At 43.4% G+C, this 21,911-nt stretch overlaps 1 protein-coding gene across 1 annotated transcript; it reads left to right on the top strand.

Annotated features, from left to right (window-relative positions):
- The first annotated feature begins 1,848 nt into the window (after positions 1-1,848).
- Positions 1,849-21,118, top strand: Btbd1 (BTB domain containing 1). Its single transcript, XM_048368896.1, has 8 exons — positions 1,849-2,326; positions 4,526-4,682; positions 6,745-6,850; positions 9,843-10,040; positions 10,863-11,055; positions 16,602-16,689; positions 18,569-18,715; positions 19,519-21,118. The coding sequence occupies exons 1-8, from the start codon at positions 1,938-1,940 to the stop codon at positions 19,675-19,677; spliced, it is 1,437 nt and encodes a 478-aa protein (XP_048224853.1). The 5' UTR covers positions 1,849-1,937; the 3' UTR covers positions 19,678-21,118.
- Positions 21,119-21,911: the final 793 nt, after the last annotated feature.

Below are 21,911 nucleotides of genomic sequence, written 5' to 3'. Positions count from 1 at the left end.
AGCTTCTTGACCTTAACTTCTATTTATACCTATAATACTCACCCTTTCAAAAGGATGGTAATCCAGTAGCTGCTATATTTCCACTCTCTTGAAATATAAAATTGTAAGGGTTTAGTGACTGCCTTTTATACTTTTTGAATGCCTTCCCTTTTTTGGCATTCATTCACTCCCTAAAATAGATCTCTTCCTCTTTTCTCCTGATTGCCTTTTCTAGAGTTTCACTAAAACATTTTTTATTTTTGGCCAGTAGGTCCTTTTCTTCCAAATCCTCACATTTGTTCCAATTATAAAGTAGCACACATGGTGACATATAGAACTTTCCCTAGGCTGGATTCCAGAAGGCACTGACAAGCAAAGAAAGAAGAGCTCCACAGAAAGCTGATTTAGTCTAGGGTACAGCAAATTGCCTTTGCTGCTGTATTTTAAAATCAGCAGCCAGCAAATTTTTATTTTGAGCTGAGCAGGCTCCACTAGGCTTCCCCCTCCTGCCGAATGATAATATACTTTGGGGAGAGTAACAGGCTCTGGTCCTTTGTGATCTGGCCTCTGTGTCTTGCCATGTGTCAAAACCAGTTAGAGCTGGGTGCTGTCCTCACTTAGGTAATCCTAGCTACTCAGGAGGCTGAGATCTGAGGATCATTTGAAGCTAACCCCAGCAGGAAAATTATCTCCAATAAACTACTCAGAAAAAAGCTGGAAGAGGGTGTGTGGCTCAAGTGGTAGAGTACTAGCCTTGAGCAAAAAAATAAGCTCTAGGACAGTGCCCAGACTCAGAGTACAAGCCCCATGACCAGCCTCCCCCCCCCAAAAAAAAAGTAACATGAAATTATTATGATACTTTGATATTCTGTTTTTATTTATATACCAACCTTTTTATTTCTTGGGGGTAAATTACCATAAGAATAATTGCTTGAACAAAGGATACTAGATTCGAAGGGGGGGCACACATTTCTGAATTGCTCTTCACAACGAATATGCTTCTGTGTGTTTCTTGTGTCCTTGTCCACCGAATGGGTGACATATTTGTCCTATTGATTTTCAAAGACGCCTTATATGTAACCATGACTCTGTCATAAGACATGAAAATATTCTTAATACTCTTCCCAGGTTGTCATTTTTAAAATTTTACTATGCTTCATTTTTAGGCAGCTAGAAGTTTTTAACCACTTTAATCAGATCTCTTAGTATTTTTTTTTTTTTATGGACTTGGTGTTTGATGTTGTTAGAAAGGAACTTCCTACATAAAAAGCAAATACTTTTCAGCGGAAGAAGCTTAGCTGGAGGGGCTTCCCGGGGAAGAGGGGTCAGGGGCAAGGGGAGAGGGGGTCAGGGGCTGGGAGAGGATGAGGAACAGGGAAAGGGGGGTGGGGAAGGAATAGGGGGAGAGAGGAAAGGGTAAGGGGCAGGGGAAAGGGGGGGCAAGAGAGGGAGCAGGGGTGAGGTAGGGGGTTGGGGGGAAGGAGTTGGGGAGGGGACAGGGGAGAGCAGGGGCGGAGCCACACTCCCCACAGAGTGGGAACCTGCGGATTTGGGGCTCTCCGGGCTCCCTCGGGGGTCCCCAGGACACTGGGGCGCGGTGACTGGGCAGGAACGGGGCAGGCTCGGTGCCCCTCCCCACCAGCCCCCTGGGATGTGTCGGGGACCTGGCTGGCCCGGACCTCCGTGCTCGAGTTGGGTCAGGGAGCCGGCGGGAGGCTCGAGGGACGGCCGGTGCATGCGGCGGCGCGCCTGACTGGGAGGGCCTGGACAGGGGCGTGCGCGGGGAGGGGGGGGAGCAGCGGGAGCGCGCGCGCAAGGCTGGGGGCGCGCACGGCCACCGGAAACGCCTTTTCCGGAAGGCGGGTGGGGGCGGCGGCGCCGGCCTCCGCGTACGGCCTGGGCGATGGCGGCGCGCCGGCGGGCGCTCGCTCCCTGAGCGGGGAGCCGCACGGCGGACGATGGCGTCGCTCGTGCCGGCTGCTGCGGCGGAGCAGGCGCCGGGCGCCGAGGCGGAGCCAGGCCCGCCGCCGGCGCCGCCCGGGGCCCTGCTGCCGCTGGCGCGGGAGCCGCTGTACAACTGGCAGGCGACCAAGGCGTCGCTGCGGGAGCGCTTCGCCTTCCTCTTCAACTCGGAGCTGCTGAGCGACGTTCGCTTCGTGCTGGGCAAGGCCCGCGCCGCCGCCGGGGCCGCGCCGCGTGCGCCCGCGCAGCGCATCCCCGCGCACCGTTTCGTGCTGGCGGCCGGCAGCGCCGTCTTCGACGCCATGTTCAACGGCGGCATGGCCACCACGTCGGCGGAGATCGAGCTGCCGGACGTGGAGCCCGCGGCGTTCCTGGCGCTGCTGCGGTGAGCGCCGGGCCGGCGGGGCGGGGCCTGCGGGGCCCGGTGACCGCGGGCCCGGCCGGCGTTAACAGGACGCGGGACGGCGCGCGCCCCCAGCGTTCCGAGCCGCTCGCCGCCGTTGCGCCTCCGCCTGGCCGGCGAGGCCTCTGCCGGAGCGGACGGGTTGGGGTGCGGGAGTCCTCGCGCCTCTTTTTTTTTTTTTTTTAAGTTTAACGCATTATTCGTCCAGGGTCAGCAAAGCGAAGTGCCCAGACGAGCTGGCTTCACCCGCACTGGGTTCGTGCTCCCCGGGACGCGCCTGCTCGGGAACGCGCTCGCACACCAGCAGCTAGAGTATAATGGATATTAATATACAGTATAATGTATAGTTTAATAGAATATAACATATAGTACAATAGTGTATAATAGGTTAACTCGTACGGGCGGGAGTTACGGTTTGGCGGCTTGGTTTTTCCCCATGACCCTTAGGTCGACTATGCCCACTTTTTTTTTTTTTTTTTGCCAGTCTTGGGGCTTGAACTCAGGGCCTGGGCACTGTCCCTGAGCATCTCTGTGCTCAAGGCTAGTACTCTACCGCTTGAGCCATAGCATCACTTCCGGCTTTTTCTGTTTATGTGGAATCGAACCCAGGGCTTCATGCATGCTAGGCAAGCACCCTACCACTAAGCCACATTCCCAGCCCAATGCCCATATTTATATGTGGGTCCAAGGCCAGAGAGGTCAGGTTACTCCCCCCAGGTAACCAAGCCACCCTCTGAAGGCCAGGCTGGGCTTATACCCAGATGCTTGGGGTTCGCCTGTGTAGAACATGTTGTTCTCAAAGTAGCAGAGGCTTGAGTTGTGCCGAAGAAACACAAACTTGTCAGGGGAACAAAATAGGCAGTCCACGGGGGGGGGGGGGGGGGGGAGGGGGGAGTCACTAGGAAATGGACATAACCTGTGCACAATTAGAAGTCAGTCTTGAGTTCCCACTAGTGAATGGAAGACGGAGGGCAGGATAATTGTAGGCCTCCTCCTGAGTCCAGTCTATTTTACAGATTTCTCAGGATTTTTTGCTCTTCTCCATCATTTTTTCCTTTTCTTCAACCAGGCTACTCTTTTGAAACCTAATTCTCCTCTCACGCTCTGAACAGTTATCACTCTAGCATCCATATTTTGTCTTGTGATTCCCGACTTCTTTTTGCCTATGGGATGGAATTAAAAACCTTCAATGGGTAGAGGAGACCTTAGTGATTTGACCTCTTTTTTTTATCCCCCCACCCACTTGGTGTCCCTAACTACTGATGGTGTTTTTCTCATATCATGATTTGGATGTTAGGACTGCTTTTGTAGTCCTGCCTGCCTGGCTCTCCACACTGAATTACTGTGCTTCAGATTATCTCCAGGCTCACTTCTCCCTGCAGGCCGAGGGTGGCACATCTAATTGCTCACTGGATGTTTTGGATTCCTGTCATTGTAGAACAAATCACTACAACACCTAAAGGCCTAGCCCTTGTTATCCTTCACTGTTCATCTAGTGTGGGTGGACCAGGACCACCTGGGTGGTTTGGCCAGAATCTTCTCATGCCCGTGTACCAGATAGCATCTAAGGCTAGAATAATCAGGAGATCTCCTAACACTCAATCTTCAGATCCCCTCACACGCCTTTCCTAGTCACTCTTCAGCAGAGAAGCACTCTCAAGAATACAAAAGCCTAAGAATACGGCCTAAGGACTGCTAGCATTACTGCTAGCATTATGACATTTTTTAATCATTCTGAAACTAAGTGCGTTTTCTTTGTTGTTTTTGTTTTATTGTACTCTTCTTAGGGCTTGAACATAGGACCTGTGTGCTGTTCCTGAGCTTTTTTGCTCAAGGTTTCAAGGCTAGTACTCTAACCTTGAGCCACAGCTCCACTTCTGACTTGGAAATTTAATGGAGATAAGAGTCCCATGAACTTTACTGCCTAGAAAAAAATATAGCATAGGGATGGTATCTTGTGATATTTACTTCAGCTTTCTCTGTAAAATGGTACACCTTCTCAGGAAAGAGTAAGAATAAGATGACCTGTTTAGATGCCCTGTAGGCTGCCTAATCTGATGCTAATTTCAGACTTTTTTAGTTTGCTTGGTATCTTAAAATACTCCTCCAAGACTTAACTCTGATAGTTTGTCTAGAACAATGCTTGCTAAAGTCCCTGCAAATTTCCCAATTGCCTTCCAGATTTCTGTATTCAGATGAAGTTCAAATTGGCCCAGAAACAGTGATGACAACACTTTATACTGCTAAGAAGTACGCAGTCCCTGCCTTGGAAGCTCACTGTGTGGAGTTTCTCACCAAGCACCTTAGGGCAGACAACGCTTTCATGTTGCTTACTCAGGTGAGCGAAGATGCCTAATGTATGTGGAATTGTTTTTATAATACTACTCAGGAAAGTATGTCAGAACATAAAATATGCCAGTTAATGCAGGGTAGAGTCATGGATGCCTGCGTAGTGGAGCTGAGATGGGTCTTAGGATCTTTTATAGTGAGTGTTATTCTGTGAAGTTTCTCACACATCTCATTCTCAGTTTTTGCTGGATCTAAAATAAAGATTAAGGGCTGGGAATGTGGCTTAGTGGTAGAGTATTTGCCTAGCATACATGAAGCCTTGAGTTTGATTTCTCAGTACCACATAAACAGAAAAAGCCCAAAGTGGTGCCGTGGCTCAAATGGTAGAGCACTAGCCTTGAGCCCAGAGTGGTTCAAGGACACTGCCCAGGCCCTGAGGACTGGCAATTAATAAAGATCGAATAATTAAATTCCAGAAAACTTGTATGATTAGCTCTGTGCTTCTGAGTTCACTGGCCCATTCCTAGAGGAATTAGAATTTTATTACATAAAATACTCTTTCTCCCATTTGAAGTTTTCAGCCTTTTTTCATTCCTACTTTAGAATGCTTACTGTAGGTTTGTGGATTATGCTGGTTTTTCATTTCTGGGTGTGGAATGCATACCCTAGGTGTGTAAACTGCTAGATTTCAGTAAACTGGAAACACCTGTGAAGACACCATTTTTAACATTATTTAGCATTTGTTAAATGCCTGAACTTGAAATACAAAATATCTTCTCATTTTAGAATGATCTACAGACTGTTTTTGAATTCTGAGGTGATAAACTAATCCTGCCTGGTATAGTAGGCCCCTGCAGTACCAGCACTTGGGAAGCTGAAGGTCACCTGAGTGCCATTGAAGCCCATTGTGGGCAACACAGGGAGACCCTGGCTCAAGCAAAACACTTACGGTTCTTTTGAATTTAGTAGAGAAAATTATTGCCAAAGACTTCTAGTTCATTTCTCATTTTACAAGTGGGAAAATGAAAACCTAGCTAAGAAACCACCTGTCTGAATCCTCACAGGAGGATGAAGCCAGGGCTCAGAGCTCCTTTATGTTTCTAGTTCAGTGTTCATGCAGAAAACTTTTTTAAAAAAAATCTTCTTTAGCTGAATATTTGTAGTTATAGGAAAAAGAAGATGCCTTGGACATAATTGCATAATTATATGCTAGGCACTAAGCTAATAGTAAAGCAAAACACTTTGTACCACACACCACTCTCAGCATTGTCTATGTATTCAGTTAGTCCTTAGAAAAGTTTTATAAAGTGTGGAGATGTGTTCATAGTAAAAGGCTTACTTATTATCACCAGAAAGAAGTTGAAGCACAAACAGCTTGGTGGCTCACGCCTGTAATTCTAGATACTTGGGAGCTGGAGGGTCCTAGTTTGAGGCCAGCCCTATGAAAAAGATATTCACAAGGTGGCACCTGTCATCGCCAGCCACATGCAGACGCTCCCAGCTCAGGCCAGCCCAGGCATAAAATGAGACACTAATCCTGAAAATAACCCTTTCATAAAGAGACTAGTGGACTGGCTCAAGTTGTAGACTGCCAGCCTAGCAATCTCAAGGCCCTTCGTTCAATCCCCTGTACTAACAGGAAGGAGAAGCACAAAGGGTGGACCGGATCCAGAGGTGCATGCATCATGAAGCAGCTACTGGCGGGGTGGAGGCTGGGGCTCTGAGTTTGAGAAGGGAGGGATTGCAGACAAGGCAGTACTCCTCTCTGAGCCTTCATGTGTGAACTGGATGATGTCTCCCTTATCTACAGTTCGTTAAAGGTCAGACTCTAATGTGTAAGAAGTAGCACACATAGAAATAAAAATAACAGGATTGTTAATACTAGCGTGAATCTGGTATCTCAGTGAGGAATTTGTATTTTTCCCTTTTTCATTTCTAGTTGTAGAACGAGTTACAGACCTAATTATAAGTAGGTGTTTGTAGATTACAAACCAATTTACAGTGTCAACACTGAAGTAACTATGAAAGTAAGGGGCTGGGAATATGGCCTAGTGGTAGAGTGCTTGCCTCGTAACTTTGAAAGTAAGATAACTATGTCTTTGTGTGTTTAGGCTCGATTATTTGATGAACCTCAGCTTGCTAGTCTCTGTCTAGACACGATAGACAAAAGCACGATGGATGCACTAAGTGCAGAGGGGTTTACTGATATTGATATAGGTAAGTTCCCGTGGCTAAGCTTTTCCACTGTAAGTACAGCCCTGCTCTCGCTGCCAGCCTTGTTGGAGAGAAGGTGTGTGTGTGTAAACTAGGCACTTCCAAGGGGCAGAAATCTACCTCGAAGAGTTTTGCTCTCACTTCGGGGAAAAATAGTCCTAACAAGTCTATAGAGTGCTCATAGTATGTGTGGTGCTTTATTAGTCTCCTGAGGAAATTTTGAGAGAAGGTAAAACATGATTTTTGTCTGGTTAAGAAGACATCTAATTGGAGACTCAAAGGAGAGCATGTATGAAAATTAGGATTTATGACAGTGACATTCCCCAGTATCAAAAAGATTGTGACACCTGTGAATAAGATGTCAGCAAAATATGACTTTGCCTTTTGTAGGCTGGATAGAAAATAATGTGCAGCTCCAGAAAATGTAATTGTGTCCAGCTAAGGTAGTGTCCAGCTAGGTAGTGTTAGGGGAAAAAAATTTTTTTTTTCCTTTTTGGTGCCAGTTCTGGGGATTGAACTCCAGGCCTGGGCATTGCCCCTGAGTTTCTTTTGCTCAAGGCTAGCACTCTACCGCTTGAACCACAGCTCCATTTCTGGTTCTTTTGGTAATTTAGTGGAGATATTTCATAGACTTTCCTGCCTGGGATGGCTTTAAACCATGATTCTTAGATCTCTGCCTCCTTAGTAGCTAGAATTAACAGGTGTGAGTCACCGGCACCCACTACTGTTAGGAAAATCTTAATGGATGATATTCTTATATTACCCTCAAAGAATGGACAGTGTTTGGGCTGGAGGTTTGGTTAGTGGTAGAATGCTTGCCTGGCATGCCTGATGGCCCTGGGTTTGATTCCCAGCACTAGTGGGGAAAAAAGAATAGATCAGTATTTGAATGGTGAGAAGGAGAGGGCAATAGCTACAAGTGGAAGGAAGCACATGAAGTGTGGAGTGGGGGAAGTACCAGTGATTCTTAGCAGTTTTGGTGAGAGGACCAGGTAATGAATGTCCTAGAGAAGGAAGAGAAAGCCAATCCAGGCCATGGCTCTTCTGTTTATTTATTTTTTGATACCAGGACTTGAACTCAGGGTTTTATACTCTTAAGCTTTTTTTCTCATGGCTGATGTTCTACCACTTGAACCATGCATCCAGTTCTGCTTTTTTACCTGTTAATTGGGGATGAGAGTCTCAACGATTTGTCTACCTGGGCAGACCTGGAGCCTTGATCCTCAGACCTTGGCCTCCTGAGTAGCTAGGATTATAGGCAGGAGCCAACTAGGCCTGTGGTTTTTTTATCTTTACAGTTCTTATCATCTTCTGGGCCCTACACTTACCAGTTGTCTGTTAAGATTTTTTTTTCCAATGCAGGATTTGAACTCAGGTCCTTCTTCTTGCTAAGCAGATACATGCTTGCCTATAAGGTGCACTGCTGAACACTGATGCAGGCTTTTCATCATAACTGGCATAACAAATAGGATGCTATGCCCAGCTATGGGTTGAGAAGGGATCTTTTGAACTTTTCTACCCAAGATGGTCTTGAACCACACACAACCTTCCATTCTTGGCTTTCCAACTAGCTAGGATTATAGGCATAAGCCACTGGTATCCAACTTACCTAACATGTCCTTCCTACATCCACCTCCCAAGTGTCTGGAATTACTAGCCTCCCAATTAGCTGAGATTATAGAGTAGGAACCATTGTGTCTATAAAGCATAATCTATGTTTTGTGACCTTTACTAGGCTCTCAGCTGTAATTTCTTACTGTGGCAGAGATATTGTAAACTTACTATACCTGTGTTCACTCAGGTTATTAGCAAACAAATGTGTAGATTGAAAGTCTTTTTTTCCTACTGGATGAAAAAGCTCCATGTTAGATGGTAGCTTGCCCTACCTCATTCTGATACGTCCAACATTTCCATGTTTTTCTTCATCTGAAGCCTCTATCTCAGTTATGCTGCCTTCCCTCAGCTTACCTGTTGCCGCTTTCTGTCACACCTCACAGTATGTCCGGTTGGTTGTCTCCCTGTGTCCCCACCCCTGCCCCTGCGCCTTTCTGCAGAGGGGTTCCTGCTCTGCCAGTTTCATCTCTGCCACTGGTAGTCCTTCTGGTCCAGGGGCTAGCCTCCTGCCATGTCTGGCCTCACTGCTTTGTCTCTACTCTCACCTCCCCCTGCAGTGTCTTCTCAACACACCCACTGACATACTTGTACCCCTGCTCTGCAGGGCACTCTGATGGTACTTTTTCCTGCCCACCCTCCCTGCGTTTCTGCTTCTCCACTCCTGTGTGCCAGATAGCCTCTGTGCTGGTCTGTACCAGAGCCAGGCATGCCTTCCTCTGGGAGTATTCACAGTGGTGGTTCTGGAATACTCTTTTGCTGGGCATCTATTTGGTTCCTCCTCCTGCATGTCTTGGTTGTTTGGGAACTTGAACGAACCTTCGTGTTGTAGACTGTGCTGTGAGCACGGTCTGATGCTTCTGCTCCATCATGTGTCACATACAGTCAGTGACATGCCTCTCTCCACTAGAAGGTAAGCTCTATCAGGACGGGGTTTTGGCTTTGTCTCCTGCTGTGTCAGCGCATACACCATCATGCCTAGCCCAGTGCAGGTGCTTCAGAGTGAAGGTTTACCACCAGCTGATGGGTTGTAATCTATATACTTGGACTCTTTATTTGACTAACTTGGAGCCTTTTTCTGTGGCTCGTTTCATCTTATTGCAGATACTTGAGTTTGTGTAATATGTGGCATAAATATATAAAAATATGTATAAATATTTTAAAAGATACTATACCTAAGCCTTAAGGTATAGCAAGTGTTATAAGTTTGAATGTTAACCAGTACACAATGTTTTTTTTAAAGAACAAGGTGGAGCTTAGTATTTTCAGTATTTTATGTTGTAGCATCTACCCTGCTTTTCACTGACATTGAAAACTTAATATGCATATGTCCATGAATGTTGCTTTAAGAGCAAAATATTCCTATTTTTATATTTTACTACAGACACACTATGTGCAGTTCTAGAAAGAGATACACTCAGTATTCGAGAAAGCCGACTTTTTGGAGCTGTTGTACGCTGGGCAGAAGCAGAATGTCAAAGACAGCAGTTGCCTGTGACTTTCGCCAACAAACAGAAAGTCCTGGGAAAAGCACTTTCCTTAATCCGGTTCCCTCTGATGACAATTGAGGAATTTGCAGCGGGTGAGGCCGCCCTCCAGTCTGTGTAACACGGGTGAGGCTGAGGCTGAACTCGGGTCTGTGTGTGACTGCTGTCTGTTACTATCCTTCTTATGTACTACCAGATTGAATCAATAATTTTTTTTTAGTATTTTTATGATTATTTTATGACAGGTTAGACTATAAATTCTCCCCCTTGAAATACTAGCATTAACCTCATCAAAAGTCAAGAATGGGGGCTGGGAATATGGCCTAGTGGCAGGAGTGCTTGCCTCACATACACGAAGCCCTGGGTTCAGTTCCTCAGCACCACATATGTAGAAAAAGCCAGAAGTGGTGCTGTGGCTCAAGTGGTAGAGTGCTATCCTTGAGCAAAAAGAAGCCCAAGGACAGTGCTCAGGCCCTGAGTCCAAGCCCTACGACTGGCCAAAAAAAGAAGTCAAGAATGTTATTTTTTTTCCCCAAGAGCCAAGTTCTGACTATTAAAAGCCACTATCAAAATAATTGATTTTATTTTCTGTGTTTTTTTTTCTTTAAATTTTCTTTTCTTTTTGAATATAATTTGGTGAGGATCATTTGGTTAGTCCTAGTGACTTTTTGAGGCTTAGAATAACATTTTTGTACATATATATTCATGGCTATATTTTTTCCTTAGAGCATTACTTCCCCCGCATACACATGCAAATATGTTATTTTGGTTTTTGGTTGTTTCTTTTTCCTGTGCTGGTGGTTGAACCTAGGATTTTATACTTGCTAGGCATGTGTTCTAGTAGTTGAGCCGTTCCTCCAGCTCTTTTATTTTGGTTATTTTTCTGATTCAGTTTTAATTTTGTTTTTGTTTCTCAGGGCCTGCTCAGTCTGGGATTTTGTCAGACCGGGAGGTGGTGACGCTCTTCCTTCACTTCACGGTGAATCCGAAGCCACGGGTGGGCTACATTGACCGCCCCCGCTGCTGCCTGCGTGGGAAGGAGTGCTGTGTCAACAGGTTCCAACAAGTGGAGAGTCGCTGGGGCTATAGCGGGACCAGCGACCGGATCAGGTGACATGCTGTGGACCCCAATGGGATGTCCCCATGTTGTGCAAAATAGTAACTAGACTTTTAATTATCTCTTCTCCCCCCCCCCCCCCCCCAGTACTGGAGTTTGATAAAGGCTTTATCCTTGCTAGGCAGGCACTCTGCTACTTGAGCCATGACCCTGCTTTTTTTTTTTCTTTAGTTATGTTTTAAATAAGGTCTCACATTTTTGCTCAGCTTAGCCTCAGACCACAATCCTCCTACCTACGGACTGCTGTTGCTTCTGTGTAGTTTACATGACAGGGACATATCACCATATCTGATTTGTTTGTTGAGATGGGTCTTCATTCACTGTTTTGCCTAAGCTGGTTTTGAACACTAGGTTGACTTGGCCTGTGAAACCTTGGGCCACCACTGCTGATGAGCTGAGGTTTAGACTTCAGACATTATAGGTACAAGGCTAGTATTTACTTAATGTGACTTGACTGAGCCAAGTATGGTTTGTTTGTTTGTTTGAGTAGATAGTGCATGGTAAGAGCTCACAGTACTTTTGGGGGGGCTAGTACTGGTACTTAAACTCAGGATCTCACCTGGCTTGCTTACTCTCACCCATGGCTGCTCTTCTGCCGTGTGAGCCACACCTTGAGTTAGCAGTTGTTTGGTTAACTGGAGATGGAGTCTTATAGACTCTTAGGCTGGCTTCAAGCTGCAGTCCTCAGATTTCAGCCTCCTGAGTAGCTAGGATGAAAAGTATGAGCCACTGCCACCCAGGTTTAGTTTACATTTTTGTTAATGGAATGGATTGAAAACCCTCCCAAAAATGTATGCATATAATCCTGTTGAGGAATTTATCTTTGCTCTGTTGGCTTTCTTCAGATTAAAGATGAAAATAGAATCAATACCAATTTTCATATATCAAGTCTTTTGGGTTTCTAATTATTTAATAGAACATCAGTTTAAAACTAGAAATAATCTTTGCTAAATAGAACATTAGTTTGGTTTTGGGTTAAAATGCATTTGTAGACTTCATTTGTATTGAAAATACTAAATATAAAAACTTACAGGATGAGGCCAAAGCTGCACATGTTTAACTGTTTTTAGTAAACAGAGTAGAAATAAGGGACTTAGCATTCAGTGCAAGTAACTAGAAAATGCTATCAAAAGAACTCTTTTTTTTCTTCTTTTTTTATTAATTAAATTTTGTTGACAAGGTGTTGTGCAAAAGGGGTACAGTTACATAATAAGGCAGTGAGTACATTTCTTGTGATATCTTACACCCTCGTTTTTCTTTCCCTTCCCTAGATCAGGCAGGCATATATATAATACCCAGTGTACTAAAATCATATACAGTAGCCATGTGGCGTGCACCAAAGGAAATTCACCTAGAACTTTAAATATAACATCAACAATAGAGTTTGTTTATCCTTGTCTTATATGATCATATATACATAGCTGTTGAGCTATTGTGATTCACTGAGCGGTCTATTTTACACCTTTTTATGTTTAGTAGTTGTTTGGTTTTAGATACATAATGTAAGGTCGCTGACCTGAACCTGTGGAAATACCATTTGACAAGAAGTTTTTTGTTTCGCAGACCTGGTCTCTATTGTCCCCCTTCCCCCCCCCCAAAGAACTCTTAAGAGGAGAGGAAGGAAAGAAGTGAATGGAGAAATTAGAAAATAAAAAAAAAATAGAGGGCTGGAGGCCTAATTCAGGTGGTCACTTGCCTAGCCAACGTGAGGCCTTGAGTTTAAAACCTAGTACTGCCAAACACACAAAATAATGGAGTTGATAAATCCATAGGGTAGTGACTTAAAAGATGAGTAATCAGGAAGCTGAGATTGGAGGATCGTGGTTTCAAGCCAGTCTAGGCAGGAAAGTCCATGAGACTCTATATGTTCAATTAACCAGTTGGGAGTGGAGCTGTGAACTCTTAACAATAGAATCGCCTTCAGTGAAAAAGCTAAGGCTCAACACCGAGGCCCTAAGTTCACATCTCAGTACTGGCACCAAAAAATAAGTAGAAAATCAATAAAATAAGCTCTGGCAAAGATAATTTTTTTTTTTAAAACAACACACATTTAGAAATCAAAATGAGAGTATAATCTTGTGCTGAGATTTTTACTTTAATTCTGGGCTTACCTATGCTAATAAATTGAACATCTTGATGGAATGGATCATTTTATAGGCAAATATAAGTTATCAAAATTGACTGAAGAAGAAGGCCTGAATAGACCAATTACCATGGAAGGAATTAAAAGTTATCAAAGAACTATCCATTCACAAGGTTGTTACAGGTGAGTTCTGTTGAACATTGAAGGACCAGATGGCTTTCTTGAGCCTTAATTGGAGAAAGTACTGGTTGTTTGGTGAGGGAAGGAAGACATTAGATGGCATGAGACAGACCTAGGTCACCCTCACTTGACATACAGCGCTAGAATGTCATCTAACAGTGGTGGCACAGATGATAAATAGTTTATTGCAGAACAGAAAGATGGTTCAGTGTTGGGAAGTACATTAATGTAATTCATCACAGTAGTTGACCAAAAGAAAATAATTTTATTTCAGTAGATAATAAAAGGACTATTAGCTGGGTGCTTGTAGCTCATGCCTATAACTCTAACTGTTCAGGAGGCTGATGATGATCTTGGTTAAAATTCAAAGCCAACCTGGGCAGGACAGTCTTGTGAGACATTTAACCTTCAGTTAATCACCAAAAAGCTGTGGCCCAAGTGGTAGAGTACTAGTTATGAGCAAAAAAGTTCAAGGAAAGTGCCTAGGAACTGAGGTCAAGCCCTAGGACTGGTACTACAAAAGAGCCAGAAGTAGAGGTGTGGTAGAATGCCAGCTGGCCACTCATGGCTCATGCCTGTAATCCTAGTTTCTCAAGAGGCTGAGATCTGAGGATCAGCAAAGTTTGGATCATGGTTCCAAGTCAGTCCAGGCAGGAAAGTTCATGAGACTCTTTGTTGCCAATTAAGCACACCAAAAAGCCAGAAGTGGAGCTGTGGCTCAAGTGGTAGAGTGCTAGTCTTGTGCAAAAATTGCTTAGGGACAGCACTCAAGCCCTGACTTCAAGCCCCAGAAGTGGCGCGTGCGCACACACACACACACACACACACACACACACACACACACACGCAAAATTAAATGTGGAAAAAGGGTATAATATCAAGTGAGTATAATATTTGAATATTATATATTACTGTTATAGCATATTGCTATTATAGGAATATAATTTGTTAAATTGAATATTGCTGTACTTGTGAGTAGTCCCATTCATAGTAACAAATGACATAAAGCAGTAGAATTAAACTCCAAAATGTGCAGTAGTTTATGAACCAGACATACTAGGTGGACTCAGACTTTGATAAGAACAGTGTCTAAATTAACCAGTATTTTGTTACACAGTTTCAGAAATCAAATGTTTCGGTTTGGAGGGGATTACTGTAGAAGAGCAAAATTCATTTTAAAAGAACAGTACTGATCAGATGTGAAGAAAAATGTGAGGTACAGATTGTGGCAGCCAGAGCCATTGTAACATAAATGAGCAGTTAGAGTAGCATAAAGGTGTATGGGAAGGATGGCCTAATGGGAAGATAAGGTTAGTCTGTATTGATCCCATGTACTAATATTGTTAAGAGTTAAAATTTCAGCATTAAACAAAAGTGAGGGCTGGGGATATGGCCTAATGGCAAGAGTGCTTGCCTTGTATACATGAGGCTCTGGGTTCAATTCCCCAGCACCACATATACAGAAAACGGCCAGAAGTAGCGCTGTGGCTCAAGTGGCAGAGTGCTAGCCTTGAGCAAACAAAAAAGAAGCCAGGGACAGTGCTCAGGCCCTGAGTCTAAGCCTCAGGACTGGCCAAAAAAAAGCTGGAAAAAGTGAACTGGATGCTGGTGGCTCAGGTCTGTGATCCTAGCCTACTCTGGAGGCTGAGATCTAAGGATCTCAGTTCAAAGCCGGCCTGGGCAAGAAGGTCCATGAGACTTTTTATCTCCAGTTAATGACCAGAAAACCAGAAGTGGAACTATTGAAAGTGGTAGAGCACTAGCCTTGAACAAGAAGAGCTCAGAGACAGCACTTGGGCTCCAAGTGTTCAAGCCCAAACTGACCAAAAAACAAAACAAAAACAAAAAAACAAAACAAAAACAAAAGTGAAACCTTGGAAATGGACAGATGAATGCTACTGTGATGATGAAGTTAAATTAAGCCTCTCTAAGCTTGGCATAGATTATAATTCGACTTAAGTAATTGGAAGAATCTCTTGGACTGGAGGCTTATGCCACCACATCTGGCTAAAAATCTGTTTCTTTAGGAAAACATAAGAGAATAAAACCAGTAGAGATAGGTAGCTCATAGGGCAGCCATGATGACTACAGGAAAGGAATTGTATTAGAACTGTCCTGGCCTGGTGCATTAAGTAGTCAAGATGGCGAGGCTAGGGCTATCAGTAATAACTGAAATGGGACTAGGAATGTTGGGAAGTTCTTGTTTTACATCACAGTTCCTTATGTATTTAATGCCAGATTTTGCAAACTTATAAAAATATTTCATAAAGCAGGCCAGTGTATCATAACTCTTAGGACCAAGGCTTGGTAACTATTCTAGTTAGGAAAGCTGTATTTACATTGTGGTATATGAACTGGTCTGGCTCCTAGCTCCCACTACCACTGTTCTTAGTTCTTATCACAGTGTTGCATTAGGCTAAGCCCAGAGGATACAGAAGCCACCTTGACCATTAGCTCCCCGCCAACCAAAATGCCCTCTGTAGGCATTTATTGTGCTGATAAGTTGTCCTAGTTTAGAGTCCTGGACTTTAGTCTTTTTTTTTGGCACTGGGTTATTGAACCTAGGGCTTTGAACATATAAGTAAACATTCTACCCCTTGAGCCATGTCCCCTAGTCTAGTTTTTAGTTTTTATTTTTATTTATTTTGCCAGTCCTGGGGCTCAGGACTCAGGGCCCAAGCACTGTCCTTGGCTGCTTTTGCTCAAAGCTAGCACTCTACCTCTTGCCACTTCCCACTTTTTTGGTTTATGTGGTGCTGAGGAATGGAACTCAGGGCTTCATGCATGCTAGGCAAGCACTCTACCACTAAGCCACATTCCCAGCCCTTTATTTTGTTTCTAAGGTCTCATGCTGCTTTTTCTAGGTCTAGCCTCTGACTCATGGTCGTTTTGTTCTGTTAGTGCTTCCTCAGTAGCTGGGATTACAAGTGTGTATCACTGCACCCAGATTTTGGCTTCGTGGTGCATGTTGATGAAAACAATGTTCAAACATATCTGGACTATTCCACTAAAGCTACTGTTACAACAAAAGTGATATTTAGGTTAAATTCCTCTTGCAAAACAGAAATCCTTTTTAAGTCCAGGTAAGTTCACATTTCTCTAGAAAGGAAGCTTTTTTTTTTTTAATAAGTAGACTAAGTGATATTGCCAAAAATACCTGATTTGTAATATTTTTCTTTTTATAAGTAAACTTGGATATTCCAAATAACTTAAAGAATTATGAATCTCCATAATATTAATCGTTACGGAGTTTTTAATACTTGCCTTCTCTCACAGGTTCACAGTTAACAGAAGAATCTCTGTGGTCGGATTTGGCTTGTATGGGTCTATTCATGGTCCTACGGATTATCAAGTGAACATACAGGTACACAGACTCAGCAGCAAGGTTGTGTGTAGATATCCAGATTTCAGTGATTGTCTAAGGGACCCATTTGCAGCCTTGTACACTTAGAGATTTCAGTTTCATGGCTGCTCTAAAAGTTTTGGTTTCAGAAAATTCTGGGGTGCTTGACAGACCTTGTCATACCTGGGGCTCCCATCAGCACTTCTTAAATGCTCCTCCATTGTGTTCATCTCATTGATTCCTCCCCACTTGAAGATATCTGAGCAGACCCCGCCTTGAGTTGGCATTGACAAGTGTGTCCACAGGCTCGTAGGACCCTTGTTAGAGTTGGTTGCTCTGGCATTTTTCAGAGATTTCCTTTTCACTACCTTTTCCAGATTAATGAATGAGCCTCTGTGTGTGTGTGCACACTCGTGTGCACACGCATTACCTTGGGGATCAAACTCAGGACCTGGGGTATGCTTAGGCAGGCAGGCCTTCTGTTACTCCACTACACACTTAACTCGTTGCTCTCAGGAGTGCCCATGGGCTTGTGTGTCATCTCCTGTAGCTTTGCCTTTTTCATCTGTTGACATTAAGCTGGCACCTATACCACAGTTTTGCAAGGACCAGTTAAGACACAGGGAAGGTGCATGGCACAGCCTGCTGCTGCATTGTTTTTTGTTGTTTTATCATTTGAGTCTCACAATAACCTTCAGACAAGGCAAAGTAAAGATTTTTTTTTTTGCCAGTCCTGGGGCTTGAACTCAGGGCCTAGGCACTGTCCCTGAGCTGCTTTTTTGCTCAAAGCTAGGATTCTACCACTTGAGCCACAGCACCACTTCGGCTTTTTCTATGTATTTGGTACTGAGGAATCAAACCCATGCTAGGTAAGCACTCTACCACTGAGCTACATTCCCAGCCAAAGTAGATTCCCCCCCACAATTGAAAGATTAAAAAAAAAAAAAAAACTCAGGGAAATGAAGGAACTGGCTCTACATTGCACTGTCATAACCAAATCCTATGTCTCGTGACCACTCTAGGCCACTCACGTTCTGTTGTAGTTTTTACTGAACTGGTATATATAAGTATGCACATTGAACTGGCACCCATGGTTCACAAGTGCCCCTGTGTGACGGTGCCTGTTCTCAGGACGGAGACTGCAGCACTAGGACCCCAGTGACCTTCCTCTCCCTGTGGCACACAGGCTTTTGCCTCTTATTTCATTCTTACTGTTTCATGTGATGCATGCAGAGAGGCAGGTTTGTCATTCGCCTTTACGTTTGCATATGCCATCCCCACACGTGGAAGCCCTCTTGTCACTTAGTAAGCACCACATGAGCTTTTACCACTGTCCTCAGCCACTCTCCATCCCTCCCAGGCAACAGCAGGTTTCCCTCTGTTGGGCCACTTAGCCTTCTGCACTGTTCTTTCACTGCACCTACTGGGCTAACTTGGCACCCTGCCTGTCTTCTCATGCCCGGTGCTCTTGTGCATGGAGATGGAGTGACAGTGAACATTCATAGACATGATACTGTCTTGAAGATTGTTTCCATTTTAGAAAATCACATGAAATATAGGGACTGTTAAGGGAGGTTTTCCAGGGAGAAGACATACCAGCAAGGAGTCAAATTTGTTCATCTTTCTGAAACATCTAAAATACACATACCAAGCTGTATGTCTTTGAGGGGCGTGCCTCTCTCCTGAGCCCAGCCCTGGTTATTGAACACTATTCCCATCCTTACCATGATGAGTGACAGCCATTTTTGATGGCTTGCTTAAAGCCGTCTTTGGTGATGAGAAGTATGTAGAGAAATTAGGCCATAGAGAACTAGTTACTTTGCTAAGACCTCTGGGCTTCAAATTCTTTCCTACAAAACTTTGTTTAACCTATGTGTAACTTGTCTTTTAAAAATTACAGATCATTGAATATGAAAAGAAACAAACCCTGGGACAAAATGATACTGGATTTAGTTGTGATGGGACTGCTAACACATTCAGGGTCATGTTCAAAGAACCTATAGAGATCCTGCCCAACGTGTGCTACACCGCATGTGCAACACTCAAAGTAAGAGCCGATGAAGTAGCTGGGCATATAGGTTCTTTCATAAATAGTTTTATATTGGAAATCTTTCAGAAGCCAACAGTCACAGACATAGCTGTTCTTTAAAATGGGGAGCTAATGAATTCTGATTTAAGACAGAGCATTGCTGCTGGCTACCACGTGCTAAGAAGTGCGATGGAAAGTAGGAGGCTTAGCAGAACCGAGCTGAGGCATTGCCACAGCTCTCCAGTGGCAGAGCTCTGCATTCTAGGATTTTACTCTTATAAATCAGTTATTAGCTAGACCTTCATTTTTCTTTTTTTTTTAATTTTATTATTTATTTATTTATTTTTGGTGCCAGTCCTGGGGCTTGGAATCAGGGCCTGAGCACTGTCCCTGGCTTCTTTTCGCTCAAGGCTAACACTCTACCATTTGAGCCACAGCGTCACTTCCATCTTTTTCTGTTGATGTGGTACTGAGGAATGGAACCCAGGGCTTCATGCATGCTAGGCAAGCCCTCTATCACTAAGCCACATTCCCAGCCCTAGGCCTTCTTTTTTCATAAATGAGTATGTAAGAGTTTTATATTCTCAGGAGGTCTGAGGATTACAGTTCAAAGCTACCCCAGGCAGGAAAGTCTGAGACTATCTCCAGTTAAGCACCAGAAAGCTGGAAGTGGTGGTGTGGCTCAAAATGCTAGAGCACTAGCCTTGAGTGAAAATAAAGTTTTATGTAGGAGCTGTTGTGAGCATAGTGGACGATCAGTCTGCTTGCAGGGCTACATTGTCCCACGTGAAATTGCTAATGAGCCTTTTGTTCTCATACAGGGCCCAGACTCTCACTATGGCACAAAAGGATTGAAGAAAGTTGTGCATGAGACGCCTGCTGCAAACAAGACTGTCTTCTTCTTCTTCAGTTCCCCTGGCAATAATAATGGTACCTCCATAGAAGATGGGCAGATACCAGAAATAATATTTTATACATAGTGTAGATTTTAATGCATTCTGCTAAGTGGTACCATACAGGCTTGTCTCAAAAGCATAAATATAACTGGCCACAAAAAAATAGTTTGTCATGAATATTTATAATTGTAGGATCAGAAACATTTTAGTTTCTTCGAGGAAGTAGAAAAATGCTGATTTAAATATCTGCATGATTTGAAAGCAGATTTTTCATTTATAACCCTAGGGGGAAAGAGAACTGGGGTTAATTGTATAAAGAAAAGCACAGATAGTTCAGTCTCATCTTGAATTTCATAGATCAACTGACTCATGGTCTTTCAATGGTTTTGGAATTGAAAGATAGTCTTGTTTATGTAGCAGAGTTAAAAAATGTTTTAACTATTTTAAAGGTTAGCAAGATGGGTCAGTATTCCTACAAAATTCTTATTAACTAATTTCAGAAAGTTAAGAAAATTTGACTTTATTTTTTGGGTTTTGAAACACCTGGTTGTTAGCATTTGAAACAACCCTAAACATAGGTCTAATAAATGTGCAATGCATTGAAAATGTCCAGTGCACTTACAGATAAGGATGTTTTATAATAGTATAGGAATGTATTGCATAGTACAGTTTTATAGATATAAGTGGAGTTTGTATAAATTCACAATAATGTGATATAAAAGAGGATCTAAACGTGTAGTCTGAGACTGGATTCTTTCTCACTAAACTGTACCAGTGCACATGCCTGCCATGGGGGATGGATATGCCAGTGATCCCAGGATGGAGGGCGGAGTGGTGGTGGTGGGATAAGGGGGCAGTACCATTCATTCCTAACAACCATGGCCCAACAGAGTCATGTCCACAATGATGCTTTTGTGATGCAAGGTTCTACCAACAAAATAACATGCTTCATCTTCAAGACCTCGTAGAGGTGCCTGGCACCTCAGGTGTGGATAGAGGTAACATGCATTTTTATATAAAGCCAATTTTCAAAACATAAACAGATATTGTCCCCTTGAAAGCCACTTCCCATAAATGCATTTTTAAAAGTGTGGTTGTGGAAGGTAATTAAAGGTCAGCATTTTTTGCACTTTCAACTTCAAAAAAAATTTCTAACTTGCATATAAAATTTTTTCATCAAAAGTTTTATATCCTTGAGATATAAAACATTGTTGTGGTCATGGTGACATGAAATGGCTAAAGGAAAAGGAAATTCTGGCCAGTACCTGGCATGGCCTTCCCAAATAAACCTTAGCTTAACTGGACAATTGAGCCAATGCTCTGCAGTGACCACTGCAGAAGACACATCTGCCTTTAGGAGCAGGGAATGTGGAGAGGTGTGAATGTTCTTTGCCTTTTGGGGTGTTTCACATGTCTTGTGTGTGTTACTGAATGACAACAGAATGTACCTACAGAAGGTACAAGAAATAGTTCAACATTAGGGCTGTATCTGGAGTTTTGAAAAAATAAATGTCTGCTATCCTTTCTATTATTTTTGTCATCTTTTTCTTCCAAAACTTGAATGTGAAACACCAGCTTGGAACAGAGGTTGTAGTTGAGATCTAACTTTATTGTGGAGGTCATTCAAAACAACCTAAGAATGCTTTATTGTGGCCTGCCAGGCAGAGCAGATAGTGCTTCAGGGACCAACCACATTGCCTTGGCTTCTGATCTCCAGAGGTAGAGAATAAGAAGTAGGAGTATATGTAACAGCCATCTCACTGGCCAGTGCCAGGCTGGGAGGTATAGCTCCCCAGAATCAAAATAATAAAAATTGTAATGACAACAACCGAGTATGATATTGCCATCTGCATCAAGTACTTTACTAGGTTCCTGTGGTTCTTGTTCTGAAACGTTAGGGCAACGTCTGCTTCTCAGACATGTTAGTAAGTGATGTTTGGTGCAAGTTAAGCCATGTCTCTCAAGCACTATAGAGTGGGGAAAATACATTTGAAGTTTTAGAAGGATTATTTTAATATTGTAAAGTAAGGAGAACTGGAAAATGGAAGAAACTTTTTCCCCCAGGTGGAAAATGAAAGACTCCTATAAATCTTTAAGAAAAAAGTCGTATCGTAGTATCTGCCTGACAAATTATGATAGACTATTTGCATTTTCAAAATACTTCAGGTCCATATTAGTAGACCTATAGTTTGAAAGAAAATTCTGTCTGGGACTTTAGAGGAAGCACTTTACGTGGTGTAGGTTAAAGGCAAAATGTTCCTCTGCCTTAAATGTTTTCTAGCTGAGGTGTGGCTTCCAGTTCTCCGTTCCAATTGTAC

The sequence above is a fragment of the Perognathus longimembris genome, chromosome 20 (assembly GCF_023159225.1).
Source record: "Perognathus longimembris pacificus isolate PPM17 chromosome 20, ASM2315922v1, whole genome shotgun sequence".
In the NCBI taxonomy this organism is placed as follows: Eukaryota; Metazoa; Chordata; class Mammalia; order Rodentia; family Heteromyidae; genus Perognathus; species Perognathus longimembris.
This window is presented reverse-complemented; position numbering and strand designations above follow the sequence as displayed.